This window comes from Varroa jacobsoni, unplaced genomic scaffold (genome assembly GCF_002532875.2).
Source record: "Varroa jacobsoni isolate VJ856 unplaced genomic scaffold, vjacob_1.0 scaffold_669, whole genome shotgun sequence".
Classification (NCBI taxonomy): domain Eukaryota; kingdom Metazoa; phylum Arthropoda; class Arachnida; order Mesostigmata; family Varroidae; genus Varroa; species Varroa jacobsoni.
The window spans coordinates 191,940-207,995 of NW_019213571.1; the positions used below are offsets into that span (position 1 = coordinate 191,940).

At 38.5% G+C, this 16,056-nt stretch overlaps 1 protein-coding gene across 7 annotated transcripts in view; it reads right to left on the reverse strand.

The window, feature by feature from the left end:
- Nucleotides 1-1,762: 1,762 nt before the first annotated feature.
- The window catches only part of ifc (delta4-sphingolipid-FADS-like protein ifc), a 35,774-nt gene continuing 21,480 nt past the window's right edge, over nt 1,763-16,056 (reverse strand). For 4 of the 7 annotated variants that reach the window (XM_086969161.1, XM_086969162.1, XM_086969159.1 and 1 more), the window contains 2 exons: nt 11,334-11,688; nt 7,689-10,226 (listed from right to left, as the gene is read on the reverse strand). In XM_086969161.1, coding sequence (XP_086825287.1) covers nt 9,409-10,226; nt 11,334-11,565 — 1,050 coding nt within the window. In that variant the 5' untranslated portion in view covers nt 11,566-11,688 and the 3' untranslated portion in view covers nt 7,689-9,408. Of the gene's footprint in view, nt 3,849-4,149; nt 4,630-5,152; nt 7,326-7,688; nt 10,227-11,333; nt 11,689-16,056 lie in introns of those variants that run through there. The other 3 variants (XM_086969164.1, XM_086969165.1, XM_086969163.1) reach the window with 3 other exon arrangements.

Sequence of the window (16,056 nt, forward strand, 5' to 3'; positions counted from 1 at the left end):
GTGCACATAGCTCTAGTGTACAATGAATGAATTAAATTGTAATGGACACAAGAGACGGGCAATCACAATAAAAATACGTTTCGAAAGGCTGAACAGTGAGTACCCACCCGGTACGCGCTATAAAGTTCATTCCTTTTTTTTTTTTTTTTTTTTATAGTACATTCAAATACAAAAAGTGAAATTTCTTAAATATACGTATATTAACTCTGGGTCAAAATACAGTTTAATTACAGTGTGGTTGCAAGACTTCTAAAAATACAAAAACTAATACGTGAGAGAAAAAATTAGCAAAAGACTCCGATAAAGGTATACATTTTTCGGCATTAAATAATATGCAAACATTATTCTTACTTAAGAGATAATATAAAATAAATTATAGTTATCTTGCATAGCCCAAATAAAACGAGTGGGCTATTTCGCCAACGATTTCAATTACTAATGTTATTTATAACAAAACGACAACAAATACTCTATAGGCTTTTTTATTATAGGCCAGTTAGCATATTTTCAACACCACTATCAGCTTTGAATAGAGCTATTAGCTCATTAACTTTAAATCAAAGACCAACAAGTTTGGAGACGGCTTATAGGCAACTTCGACCGACAACAATTTCAGTTTTCATCATAAAAGCGGTTACAGAAAGGTTGTCTATTACAAAGTAGGTAAAAAAGTGTTCTTATAGACTTGTCCCGAAAAATATTTTCAAACGTAATTGGAGTTCTGTCGAGTCGGAGTCGAAGCCTGTAAGATGTCCCGGGTATCCAATGCGCAGAGCAGACATTTCACAGTGGTGTGACTAACATAAGTTAAGGTTTGCGACAAGACCAAGGGTAACTAACAGAACAAGTTCATTTATATATATACACATAATTTCTTTAACCGCGACAGTCTCAGAGAAACGTAGCAACAACTCTACATTGGTGTACATCGTGTCAGTTATTTATTAGGTATTTTCATACGATTAGCAGACAAAAGGTCGAAACGTGCTTCCTATTTGTGAATCAATTACGTATTCAGACGGGTCGTTAGAGGCAACCGCTGCTTGCAATGTTCTAACGTCTACATTAGTATAGATATGTCCTTCGAGATGATATTATCATGTCCTTGTTTGCATGAATTAATTGGAACGCTGCAAGTTGTTTTTCACTGCTGCCTAAATTCAGCTAAAGCATAAGAAAATTTGCGTTCTTTCCATTAATTCATGAAGGTCAGCGTCCGGCAGATGTGTTTAAGTAATGTTTGAGCAGTGGGTGTTTATTTCTGCGATATTGTTTGCCGCTCTGGATATACTACACAACCAGATAATCGCACTCACCTCAACTTGCCGACTAACCCTTAGAGTCTAGACTTTCTACGAGGAGAACTGTAATTTCAGGGCACCAATACTTCTTGGGAGATGAATGCGTTGAAGACAGATCATTTATTTTCATGTTTGCTTTCGTTAATTCAGATGAACATGAACCGTGCTAAAGATGTCGTCTTGTACCTAGATGCGTTCTGGGCTTTTCTAAAGACAGACCATTTAGTCTGATGTCGGTATTTCTTGGTCGTTGTCTCGAAAAACTCGTTTAAAACGTTATTCTATTATATTTATTCCTAGCTCTGATTTGCTGGTACGACTAAGTTTCCAACGGCCTTCCTAGAAGGGCTATTGTACCAGCTAGTTCATTTTAGATTAGGCAGCTCTGGCTACTTAGATTGTTCTCATTTAATTGCAGGTTTTACACATGTAACGCTGATATTGTATAAAGACGAACGCAGTAAAAAGTTCACTTCGCGATATTTTATTCATGTGTTTATTTTATCAAGACCATCTACGCATCTCTCGTGACACCATCATTAATTTAAATGTATATACCGTATTATACAACGTATATGGACTTATGTATACGATACAGTTCAACCGCGTTCTATATTAGTTAAACCAGTAAATATATATATGTATGTATATATATGTATGTATATATATGTATACATATATATGTATACATATATATATATGTATACATATATATATGCGTGTATAGTTGACGCTGTTGGATTAAAAAATCAACTTCGATCTTTTAACAAATTGTAGGTTTACAACTGTACATCGGTATGTTACCTCACGCCATTTGCAACACCATGTTGCCGATGCAACAAATATTTACACTAGAGAACAACGGTACGTTTTAAACTAAGATTTTCAAATACGAGACTCTGTTGTTTTAAGAAGTACTTCAGAGTTCGGAAAATAATAATGGCCCAAATTCAGCGTTTTATTTGTACAACAACTAACTGCAGACAATACGTCTGTCTTGCCCAATGTAACTCAGGTAATATTGTAGCCACAGATAAGTGTCGCGTGCTATCGAATAGAGAAGCTCGTAGCTAATAACCCGGAAGGAAATCTCATTAAAATGATTAATGCTTTACTCATACATGTTTCGTTCTATGTGTGCATACATTATTATGTGATGGTTATCTGATGGTGGGGGTAATTGTCTTGGAATCTTCAAAAGATCGGAGAGCTCAAGCGCCAGGCGTCGACAGTAGCGAGAACACTTAGATCTCTTTTGCTTCTGGGGCTGAATGTTAACAAAAGAAAACCTAAACAGAAAATTGATTTGATAAGATAAAAACGAGAATAGACATATATAAGAATGACTTCACACGAATTACAGCCAACGGTTCGAAGGAAACAATAATGATAAACAAAATGTATATTCGCATATATACATTAGAACGGTCTCAGAAGCAACGTCTAGGCAAAAGCGCAATGCAACAAAAACAACACAGTCTCTTCCCAAATCGTCACTATTGCACTATATGTTCACTCGGGTGTCGTCCTATTTCTACGGTGTTGAGCGTTTTCGATATGGTAGGGTTTGAGAAATGCCTTGATCGCTCACAAAACTCAAATCAATCGGCTTTTCATAACGAAAATAAGCAAAGCATCTAATCTCGCTATGTTCACCTTGGGGATATTTTGCTGTTTTAACTCAAATCAGGTTTTACAAAAACATAAATAGTAAAGGCATCGAGCGTAAGTTTCTTTGCAAATCCTAATAGTAGGCATTTAGTGTACAGAAAGGCATCTACGCTTAGAGAAAAGCACTTTACGTTCAGTACAAAGGAAGATATAGATAGATCACTGAACATTCGCAAATGTCCAGAGACGCCATTGTGGCGAACCCTCTGTGTCGTCGGAATCGAACTAGTTCCTATTTGAATTCTCCCACTGTCGTTTATTCTATCTATATAAAGAAAAATCGATTGGCCTAATTGTATTGCCCGATCCGAAACGTGAAAATACTTCACTTCATCATAAAAACGAACTAATAAATGACGAAGATGCATTCATATATCTGCATGATTATACTAGCTACTAAGGATATATTACATTATTTCTAAAATTTTTTAACGTTTTTTTTAAACTTCCTATCTGTTTGTTTGCTGTTAGTCTTCTATGCAACTATATGATAACAAATTGTGTGTGCAATATATATTCCTCTATATGAAAAGCTAAATATCTCTATAAAAGTAATACATGTACATAGAATTAGGGGAACATTATTAAATACATGGTGACAATGCCGGGAGAAAATTTTCGTTTGATGACTGTTGCTGATTGAAACTGCTTACTATGGACAGGTGAGTAGACTATGAGCAGCCATGACGTTTTACTATCTCATTTCTGGCCTACAGAAAACAATGGCACTCTCGTGCTGCATTTTCGTTTGTGTTTTGGTTAAAGGAAACCTTGCTGAGATTTGTTAATTGTCGTTGCCTAGAAGAGCGGCAATATCCTGTAGGTCGGGTCCTGGTAGAACTGTAAGCTGTCGATTGCTCGCCGTAGACGGAGTCGCTAAAACAACAGAAAAATCGCCGAAAACGTTAAATTATAATAACCTTTAAATTCTTAAAGCACTGAATTTTTGTCAAGGTCAAATGAAGAGTGCATGCTCTTTGTGGCAGAGAAATACTTGCATACTTATTTATTTACGTGACACTCTGTTAATTAGCGCTTTTACGCTTTCGAATATCCATTGTATATACTGAACTTGGAATGTCAACGCATATATATATATATATATATATATATATATATATATATATATATATGTTAGAGGATAGAGAAAAAGCCAGAGCAGAGTTAAAATACTGACGTGGTGGGGCCGGCGGACCTGGCGGGGGCGTATGGTGGGCCATGGCAGATGTATGGGTGTGACTTGCCGCCACCGCCACAGCTGCCGCTGCTGCTGCCGCCGCAGCAGCTGAGGAAGAAGTGTGATGATGAGCATTTGTAGGTGGGTTGGGATGACTGTGGCCACTCGCCGACGTAGTCGTGTGTGCCGGGTGAGGATGCAAGTGATGTGTACTATGGCTTAAGGCGGGATGATGAGGGGCAGGCACATGTGGATGATGGTGATGCAAGGGTTGAAGGTGAGGCGGAAGAGGGTAAAGGGGCATCGGCGGAAGTCCTCCAAGGGCCCCCAACGGATAGAGCATGGCTGGCGTTGGCGGAGCAGAGGGCTGAGATGAGCGCCGAGCCCGACGACCCGCCTCCGCTGTACAGTTGTGTCGAGAAAGCGGACCGCGTTGTGAGAAGCTCCGGCCACAATGTTCACAGCTGTACGGCCGTTCACCTGAAAGAAGACCAAGAAAAGACAGCGCGAAGAAAGGCAGAGCACGGTACGGTTTGTTAATAATCATAATACTAATAATTGTATTTTTACATGATAGAAAGCTGTACATGGGATGATCATTATCCAGCACGATTTACCTATTGGAAGCCAATATACAGTGTGTGATGTTTGCAAAATCAGCAGGGGCTTCAGAAAGGGTCTTAGCTGGCATCAATTTGAGAGTTACATTCTGAATAGATACTCAGTCAGCTTCGATTGCGATTTTTATTTGGGCAACGGTGTGGCAGCTTTTTTTACATCAAATCTAGCAAATGAAGATGTTTCACTTCCTTAATCGTGAGAGCAGATACAGTTGCAATCGCTACGTGTGTAGCATACCTATATATATTGAGCAGGACATATTTTTCTTTCTAGCTTAGTTGATTTTTCGCCTAACCTTCAAAATGAAAGAGCTTAACATCAGCAAGCTTGTAAGAAATATGGTCTGCATACCGTAATGCTTTATGTATCTATGTAAAATTACCGGTGTGCGTCCGTTGATGTATCTCTAAGTGACTCCTCCATTTGGCTCTGTACTCGCAACCCTCGAAGTCACACGCGAGAGGGCCTACACTCGATGCGGAACTCCGGGGTCGGCCTCGCTTCTTTTGTGATGATCCCGATTCAGGCGTACCTGACGTACCGCCCGTGTTCGTCTTCGACGGATCTGTGAAATACCCCCGAGATAAGCACATCGTTAAGGACCTAACCGACCAGAAAGTATTCTTATCATGATATGTTGATGTTCTACGACCGGAAGGGGGAGGCATCAGCTGCAAGAAGGAAAAAGGAATTATTGCGGTATATTTTAAATTGAAACAAGGATGAAGCAAACTATATAACAACAGAATCTTTCTTAGTAGAGAAACAGTTAGCAACTGCTTTTGACTCGGCACACTCAAAACGCTAGTAACATTTTAATTCGAGTCGACCCTCAGAGTATCTATAAGAGATCTTTCCGAAAACATTATGGCATTCCGTTCAGCGTTTATGTGGCTTTTAAATTTTCAAGTGAACGTCCGGTGGCTGACATAAGTAAATAGCTTTGACGTTGCTCGGAGAATATGTACTTCCGCAGTGTCATGCTGACAGGCATAAGAAATGTATTCTTATATATATATATATATAAGAAATAATAAAAAGTGTGATACTATTTGTAAATTATTAAAAAATTCGTTGTCTAAACATTTATGGAATCACACTTATTAAAATTGTGTCGCTAATATATTGAACGTGCAAAACGGCAACAGTAATTTAAAGAGTCTTTTTTTAACGTCTTGGTTTGCTTTTTTTGCATTTGTGCATCTATTGGTTTAAATACGCAAAGATCTGTGCCCATGAATAATTAGGCACGTTCATTAAAGTATTTATCTTTTTTCATGGTCTACGATAGCTACGATGTTGAATAATCGCAGAAAAACTCACTTTAACGCCAAGGAAACCACAAGACGCCCGTCGCTCACAATTAGACAGTGTTTCTTTAATTTAACTTCTATAATAAAAACAAATGTGTTCTTGCTATGATGATCTAAGGACATTGAATTTCCGAGGTTCACTAATTGCACTAGACGGAAAAGCAGCTCATATGGGGACTGTGCTTACCCACAGGATTTTTTGATATATATAATTGAATTCTATCATACTTTCTCTTCTATGACTATGGAATATAAATTGACGTACGTAGAGTATCTGATGTCTGTCGAATTCTAAATTCTGCGGTCTAAATTAGACTGTTAAACCGCAAAAATTTCATTTTCTGTGATTCATTCAAAATGAAATCCATTTTTGCGATTACACTTTCTGTAAATCACCAGCTACATAGGTAAAATTGTCTATGGTGTTTATCCAGAAAGCTGTGAACGTTTCGTGTGAATATATAAATTATATTACGCTGCTTTTGGTCCATCATATATTTCAAAGATATTTCATAATTAGGAAGCATTGCGGTAGGTTAGTTGTGGGTATAATGGAGGCAGACAAACTTGGCCCCTATATAAAGTTGGCTGAAAAAATTATCCGTACATAAGTTTTTATTATTCAGGATGTTGCTATAAGTCGATTTGCATTGATTCAATCCACAATCAAGAACACACTATTCATTTGTAATACATTGATTGAGCTTTGTAAGGCTCAAAATAGGGGTTGGTATTTACATCACATTATCTTTATCGATTTTGAAAACTGTTTATTTCAAGCATATAATCTTACTTATCTATTTCTAAAGCAATCTAAATTGAATTATCGCTCCGTAAAGTCGTAGAATCGCTCTTGTGTACTTTTCTACAAGACGGAAAGACAGGGAGGTGTCTTCGGCACACAAGTGCATACTACCGTCCATTATTCATTGCTACTTCAAATGATGTTAAATGAAGTTGTATCCTTGTCGAAGTTTAACAGATCCTCCCTTATACGAGATGTATTACAGACATGCATGAATGTGATATGGAAAAGACGTACGTGACGTAGACAAAAGTTTTATTTACGCCCGGTAACAGAATCGTTATGACTGACAACAAATATTCCGAGTAGGCCAGGCGGTGGCATTACTAATAGAAATATTTATGAAGCCTGCGATGCTCAATTCGTAGAAATTGTCTCAATAGGGAACTCGTAAGACACCGAATCACGATGCAGGTCGATGCCGCGATTAACTCGATCTGAAACAAGAAGGATTGTTAGTGTCACGTCTATCCTATAAAGAAGAAATCATATTTAGCTTCGATCTTGAGAGAACCCCCAGAATACATAAGAACTATATGTTCTCTCGACAATGTCGCATAGCTTGTGTTCCACTAGTCTAAAATTGTATACAATTATATAGCGGCACGCGCCGTCGAGTCGCAGTGTACCGTAACCAATCGGCAACGACTGATAACGCCTTCAGTATTAAATAAATGTTTAAGCATTATTCTACGCAAGTTTCAGGCAGGACGCTTTTCAGGTAAAAACCTTTCAAAATACGCCTAGTACCAAAAAAAACGGAAAAATACTACATTGACTAAGACAAAAAAACGAGCTGGTCATTAAATCAACGTTTATTGTTTTTCTTGAAAGTTAATATCCTCGTTATTAAGGGCCAACTTTCACCTAATGTCGAAGGCTACCGTAGACTAACGACATCTAAATGGATTTTTAAGTTTTGCTATAATCACAATTTTCCGGTAATTACACTGGTCCCGGCATAGAGTATTTAATACTATATTTTAGCTAATCATCGTCGTTGTTGCAGTTGTCATTCAATAAAAACCCTTTAGAGATGCACTTAGATTGATACAAGGTCTCACCTTGACGTACAGCAGGTGTACTTAATGGGTGGATCATAAGCTTCGTAGAAAAACTTCTTTCATGCAATTTTTTCAGATTTGACGTGTTGTTCACTGCAGTTCCGGTAACTAACTAATTGAAGTCTGAGATGCCTTTTTCTAACGAAATTTTATAAAGAAAACAATACAGCTCAGGTACATTATATTAAACCCTCAATGTGTTTCTTATCACTGCCCGTTCGTTTCTAGTTCGCTTTACTTATGAATTGATTGAATTGTTAGTTACCTTCAAAAACTTCCAGCGATTGCATATGCGCAATGGCGTCGTACATAGTTCGTTCTACATGCTAATTTTCTTTTTCCTGCAGCCGTTGTCCTGTCGACTAGGGTTAGATGTTCTGTGATTGGAATCATTTCTCTATGGTGGAATTAGCGAAAGCCCGAAAGCAGAGCCATCATCGACCGACTAGATCAGCAAGTGATTTCTACTAACAACGACTGATTTCTCATTTCTTCAGAAATCATTAGATAGAGATTGCTCAAGCCTCACGACTTGTGATAATGACAAAACTCTTTGAGACTACCGTTCTGTTCTGTCTGTAAGAACATTATTACTCGAGAATTTTAATGTGGTATTGATTTTATTTCGTTCATTTTCTCAACACGTATTTTTTTCGTGCTTTGAACTGACACACTGTATACATATAGTACTATTCAGAACAAAAATGGAATCAGCTATATTGCACATACCTGAGTGATTAGATATCAAACGTTACATTGTCGTAATCTCCCGTTCTGAGTCTTCTACCAATTACAGGACCCTTGATAATTATTTTCCCAGCTTTGCCTAAGCATATTGTCATGAAAGCTTGCATAGAAGACAAAACTTTTTGTCGAACACACATATATCAGCGAGTAAAACATGAGAGAAAATAGTACAATAAAAAAGGTTTGATGTAGTTATGTGAACGGGTCGCCGTCTAATAGGTTGGTTGAGTGATTAAACACTCGCGGCTTCTTGGCTCCTACTTTTAAAAAACGTCATCAGCAAAAGTAGCTCTGATGACTATACTGTACTATTTATAGAACTAAACGGACGACATGTTGTGCAACTGACTCTTCCGACATTGTACCGGATGACTGCCTACTCTGCCTCATTGTTGGCTAGTATTTTTTCCTTTTTACTTGATTATATCTATGATTAATAGCATTATTTTCGTTGTTAACATCAATCAATATTCTAGTTCCAACCTAATTAAGCTCGCGTAGTGATAGAATTACTAGCATTGCTACATACGACAGATGCTGCTCATTAAATGCCTAAAAACACTTGCTTTTTTTTTAAAAGATATCTATTGTCATATTCGTTTCACGCATCGTTCCGTTTGTGGCTCTCCGTTGTCACCATTATTTAATATTACCAAAGCCTCTCAATGAAGGGCGCATATCATATCACACATTCAGTATTGATGCTAATCTAGTTGCCGTGTTTAAGTGCAAACGTGATGTCGTCATTAACTTGATGTTCATCTTCATTGACGGCTCCGTTCGTGCTAGGGCTACTAAACTTCTCAACGTGCCGCCTTTTCACCCGCGCGTACGGTCCGACTTCCGGATCGGTGATAAAGTCCCAGATGACCTTCACCCACGACGTGTGGTACGGCAACGTGTCGTAGTACTCGGGGGCGATCTTTCGAACCTCTGGAAGCTTGCTGAACGGCACGCTAGGAAAATCGTGATGTTCCATGTGGTATCCAACATTGAATGTGACATAATTGAGAGGACCGTAATAGGAATATGTTTCATGGCCCTTAAGGAACATATAGTGTTCAGAAATGAAGTGACCAGCTACAGGGTGTGGACCCATTGCTAACAGTGATCCAAGGATAATATAGACGAACAAAACCGTTGGCCCACAGCAGTGATAAATGATGAGGTCAAAGATTATCTGAACGCACGCGTTGAGATACTCTAGATTAGAAGGCTTTTTCGGATAGACGACCAATGGGCGTATTGCGTAGAAACAACTCTGGAAGCACACCCAAATTGCTTTGCTAAACGTTCGACAAAATAGTTTAGCCTCAAGATCTGTGGGAATATCCGTGTCGAGTCTTTCGTCGCCCTGATAGCGGTGGTGCTCGAGGTGGTACTTGCGGAATGAGATCGACATTGGGATTCCGATTGGCAGATTTGCGAACAGGCCGAAGAGCCGATTCGGAAGGCCACATGTCTGGCCAAACGCCTGATTGTGTGCAGTTTCATGAACTGCAAGCATCAGCGCGTGGTTAATCACTCCTGTCATGAGAAAAGTGAAAAATTTATGTCATTATCCTTGTATGTCGACACTTCCTGATCCTTAAATCAAACGGGACTTACGTTCAATGTCAGGAAATGTTTGCCTTACTTTTGATAATATGTAATGGAGGCTGTTTAATGTTTTTCAAACCTCCCCGGTTGAACGTATTCAAGGCAGTAAATAATTAGAACGATCTTACATGAGCCGTGTGAGTGAAACAATTCCTCGCACTATGGCAGTATTACAGTTTTTCTATATATCTGTTGACCGAATCCATGACTAAACTCCCACATAACTGACATTAACTGATATTACACAATATTTTATAATAAATCCCTTCTAGTTACTGTGTTCTTCTGTTAGTTTTTTGACAATTCTTATGTCAATTCAATTTCAGTTTAGGATACATTTGAGACGCCCCGAAAATATGTATGAAAAAAAACAATGAGTAGAAATTGCGGATACAGCTGCCGCCTGTGACTCATGACAAATACTCCCCCCATAGTCGTGACAGATGACTTTTACCTGTTTGTCATTGATTAGAATAATAGAAATGTAATTATTAGAGGACGTTCTACTGAGGCCACTGGTCTTATATAACTGGCCAGGAGATACACTCCGGTACTTATCATTAGTTCGTCTGTTGTTGATCTTACTCTGATCTCCGACTCTAATGTCGTCGAGCTTCGAGTTGTAATGTAACAACATAATGTGGATGAGAACAACTAACGAGTCAACCACCGTATATCGGCGAATTAACCTAGTTGATACGGGACCACTGATCTGACGAGTTTTCAGCATGCTTGTACACAGCGTCCATCAACAAGGCTGGACAAGGTTAAGAGATCAGCGGTTTTGTCTCGTGACCTTCATCTCAGATATTTTAATAAACATGAACATGGAATTGAGCAAATAGGTTTAATTAAGCAAGATGAGAAAATTAAAATACGAATAATGGATATGAATTAGCCAGTTTTAAGAATTGCCGTTGCTCTCCGCCGTTACCGCGATCAGCTACTACGATACAGATGGATACGACTGGTCGTCACCTCACTTTGTTAATATATATGTACATATACACATCCGTATCTTGTCTAGTGCCTTACCCCCAAAACAATAGCCCAAAACCAGGCAGGTATACCAAGAAGCGCTGGACAACATCCAGCACATAAGCATTTGGACAATGACCAGGACAGCGACGATCCATTTAAACCGAGGATCATGGTGCATAAGCCTTTTTATCTCGGGGTGTTTCTTGAGAATCTCCTTGCGCCGCGTGGCATGCGGTTCATCACTGTAGGTCCACTCAAAGTCATTACGAGATACGTGCTGACCCATTCTGGCACTGACAAGTCCTATACCTGGGTTTGCTATAAAAGCGACTGCGCGAGCAGCAGTAGTAGTTGAAGGGTATTTGCCGAGTAGTGAGCTCTATCTCTTAGCTGATGTAGATCTTGCCACCTAAAAAGACGAAACACACGTAAAGAAAGGATTTTTTTAGAAAACGAGAGGATGTTATCTGTCTTGTAATACTACTACTACTACTAATAATCATAATAGTGTACAGATTCTTCACGTCAGTAGGGAAAGCACTTAGTTGGCTAGGCGATTTTGGGGTAAAGGAGATCTTAGCATGTTCATAACGAATGTCATGCTAATCCTGCGTTACGACAGAGGTAATTTTTTGAAAGCTTCGCATAGTTCTCAAAAAATACATATTTTATATTCCAAGGTCAAAACTATTTTATTGGCGAAACAAAGCTACCATAATCCCTAAGGTGGTTTAGCTGTCGTCTGGTAGCAGCCGACAACTGTATTTGCTAGAGCTGAAATCTCATGTCACCAACAACCTCAGCACAGTAATCTTGGGGTATATAGTAGTTCATACCGAATTTAGTTCAGTTCAACATAAAGGGTGTCTTGATAAGAAAGAAATCAGAAGTTAATCCGTGTCAACCCTACGATAGATCCGAGGTCTTGAATAACAAACCGGTACTATGCTTTTCTAAAAATACCACTGATAACAAGTTTTCCCGGTCGGGGATGTTACCACGTTCGCTTATTAGCGCTTGAACTAACGTATTCTTAGTAAGATTCTAAAATTGTGTGCAGTTTTCGGTAACTATCAGTACAAACGAAAACTTTATTACTCTTTTATAAGGAACCGCAGTTGCATTTTTGGCAAACGTAAAAGACTTTGCGCTCACTAATCATAACCGCAAGTTTATGCAAGGAATGCTCTAGTACGAAAAAAACGCGTGAAAACGAGGTGATCTCCGATTGCTCCAAGCAACATCAGCCAGGCAAGTATAATATAGATGATCAAATAGTTGCAAGTATTGCAAAATATCGGTCAGTAACTACATTGTTAATATCGCCGCGGTCCCACGCTAATCCACTTATACTGTTCCAAAGTCAAATGAAGGAAAATTTGTCATAATCGATAAACTAATGCGGCTGATCGAATTAGACACCTCCTACGGCAACCAGGCTGGCTAATGTACGGCCGATGATCATTGATTTAGCTGTCAGTATGAAACTGGCAGATTTGACGGTCGTTTTCGGACAATAACAGCGGAGTGTGCTAACGGATACCCTCTTTCTCCAAAAACACGTGGCCCTTAGGCGCCAGCCAATGTAGTATCGTATCAGTGTTGTTCTAGTTTGTCGCCATTGATTTCGATGATCGTCCGATCACCGTACGTATGATCAGATTTTGCAGGTGTCAGTTGCTCGTATTGGACACGTTAAGAGAGGTACAGGATACCAATAGCCGGCTAAATGTGTCGTACAACTGTAGCGAATAAGCTACGACAGTCAATGGAGGAGAGCTAGTTCTTGCCGAACCAATATCCGGCTCAAAGGTGGCACAAGAGCCTTAAATCACGTTGAGAAATGATTTTCTGACATTGTAGCCAACTGACCTCGAGTTTCGCGAGGAAACGTACCAGTTACAAAGAGACACATAGGTGGAATTCACTTAGCGCCTAAACGCAACTATGATAGAATCATGTCGTTTCTTCAATTTCGAAAAACTAGAAAAAAAATAATATGAGAAGTGCCATTATACAGTTCGTCGAGTCGCTATTTTGTATTCCATTCAAGTAACAAACAACTCCATACCATTACAGTAATACATAAAATAAGAGCTATTTTTATACGCTCCCACATGATTTTGCCCGTGTGCAGTACTTCGAAAAAGTGCAGCTAATTAACCTTAATATTAAAAACTTAATATTAAAAAAATTAAAAAAGATTTTAAAAAAAAAAATATATATATATATATATATTATATAACTTTACAAGCGAATAAACATTTTTCAATATGAAATCAAATAATCCCCATGCGGATAATAGTAACGGCAGGTTCATTCAATACAATGTATCCCATTAATTTATTGAACAACTTCTCGAATAGTATTGATGATGAATGTCTAGCTAACCAACGATGTATGGTGTGGCGTAATCACGTTCCCCTCTCCGTTCGGTTCTACACGCAATCAATCTTTGCCCTTCTCAAATAAGGGGCCCCGCTGTAGGGAAAGTCATGCAAATAGTATTGCTTTCTCCGAGAGCTTGAATAGAATACTGACAGACGCTAGCGCATACGAGGGTACTGTACGAAATCGGCTAGAGAGTCGCGCACCTTGCTATTTCTAACCGGAAGCTAATTCTACTACGAGATATAATAAATGTACTATTGCCACACTATATCCGATTCGAATCGAAAGGCAGGTTTACCTCAACTTGGCAGTGTATTCGTGATCGAGATTTCTTTTTAAATGTAGATTGTTCTAAAAGCAGTCGGCATTGTTGGCTTACTGGATAGATTTAGTAGCAGGCTTTGCGTGTATTTGATTAACAAATAGGGATTACTATGTGATTTTCTTTTAGTTAATCACGGCTTTGCAGTTTATAACAGAAACTGTCACGATTCTATTTTTCAAAAAAGAGTCCTAATAGTGATTTTGGCAGTTTGCGAAAGCCGTCACTTCTCATGTCTTAAAATGAGTTTAAAGATTCAGTTTTTCAAAAAGCTGCTGTCATAATATTATGCCAGTATAGAAGAAAAATTAACGATGTAACCAGCTGTGGCACTAAAAACAAATGGAGCTCATCCACCTATCTACTGTACTTCATTTAGATATTCCTAAATGCTATAGGAAATTGACACTGTACTCATAGAAGTGATGGCCTTCTCAGCTCAAAAAGGCTCAGCAATAGTTGCTGTAGGGATACTTTGGCTCTAGTTTGATGCTTTAAAGCATCAGACTAAGGCGCTTTGTTCTTCTAAAGGACATGCATTAAATATGAGACGTTCACTTCTGTTAACACGCCTTCTCTTAGTCAAATAGAAGGTTCAGCTAACCTTCTATTTGATTAAGCGACCTTATAAGACCTTAAAGCAGTCAACAGTGGGACATTACCACATGAAAATTAAGTCCACGATGCCTACACCAGTTCTATAAATATTTGTATAGATAATGGTTATTTTATTGCGAGTCTGACTATGCTAGCATTTTTGCCGAACCATGTCAAATTTAGTTTGTCTGGGGTATTCCGCAGGTTGCTTAGTGAAATGGGTTACTTGACTATCGCATTTTTACAATCCGCAAGACCTAACAGCGTGCCCATTCACTAATCTATGATTGCCTTAAGAGGGCAGCGAGTGGTTAATACATCAAGGGAACGTGTCGACACAAGCAAATGTTCTGAACACTGAACCGGTCAAACTGCCTGCGAAGCTCAATTCAGTGGAACGACGATGCTCCTGTTGATTTAAACTTTCTAAAAAAGCAAAATTTGAATCATCAAAAATCCAACTATTTCAATAGTGCAGAGTTAGCGATGGATTATCTCGGATTGTCCAGACATCAATTGCGGTCATCCGCATTTCGGCGGGGACAAAAAGCGTTCACGATTAAAACTAATCCTTTTACCATATTTGGCATATTCAAAGCAGATTTTGTTATTTTTAGTTTTCTACTAATCAAAACACCCACAGGAAACGACATTCACGTTAATATGGCAACGGAGTTAATTTGCTTAACTACCAAACAGAAGCGTCAAATTGAAAAATTTATCATTGCACGTAAGCAATTACATTTTCTGTTCCCCTACTCTCTACGTTAGGGTCGAAAGTAGAGAAAGATCATTTAATATATTCCAGAAAAAATTATCGACATAAAATTGATAGCAGCGTCCGAACAGAAAGAAGATGCTTGGTCGCCTACGGTTGGTATCAATAGCTGGGCAACCCAAAAAAAAAATACACGCGGAAAAAATCCTGCCTGGTCCGTAGTTAAATTCGGATTAACTGATAAGAGTTCAAAATGCTTGAGTTTCCTATTTAAGTATATCAGTAACAAAGAGTTGTCTTGATCATACTTGAATTGCAGGGTAACTAAATGTAAAAACACAAATATAAAAACAGATATTTATAGTAACATGCGAGATGTCGTATCAGGGACCTCTCTCATATGATACACTTAATCAAGCTGCACGTACTGCGCATAAGACCCAAACCTGTTATTGATTAACACATTTCACAGGCCCATGGTACTTTTCAGAATACACTTGAAATCCTTATATATATAGATATACTTTGGTTGAATCCTGTAACCCAGTTCAAAACCATTGCCCCGATTTTTATTTACAATTTGCCACCACTTGTGTTTTGCTTCCAAACCACTTAAGCTCCCTACACAAATGTATAGCATCACTAGATCAATTGCACGTATCACATAAGGCTTTTCTTCGGAAGACAATTCGGATATTCGGAAAACGTGTTTATTAATCGTGTAGTATTTCTAACTAGAGAATACATAT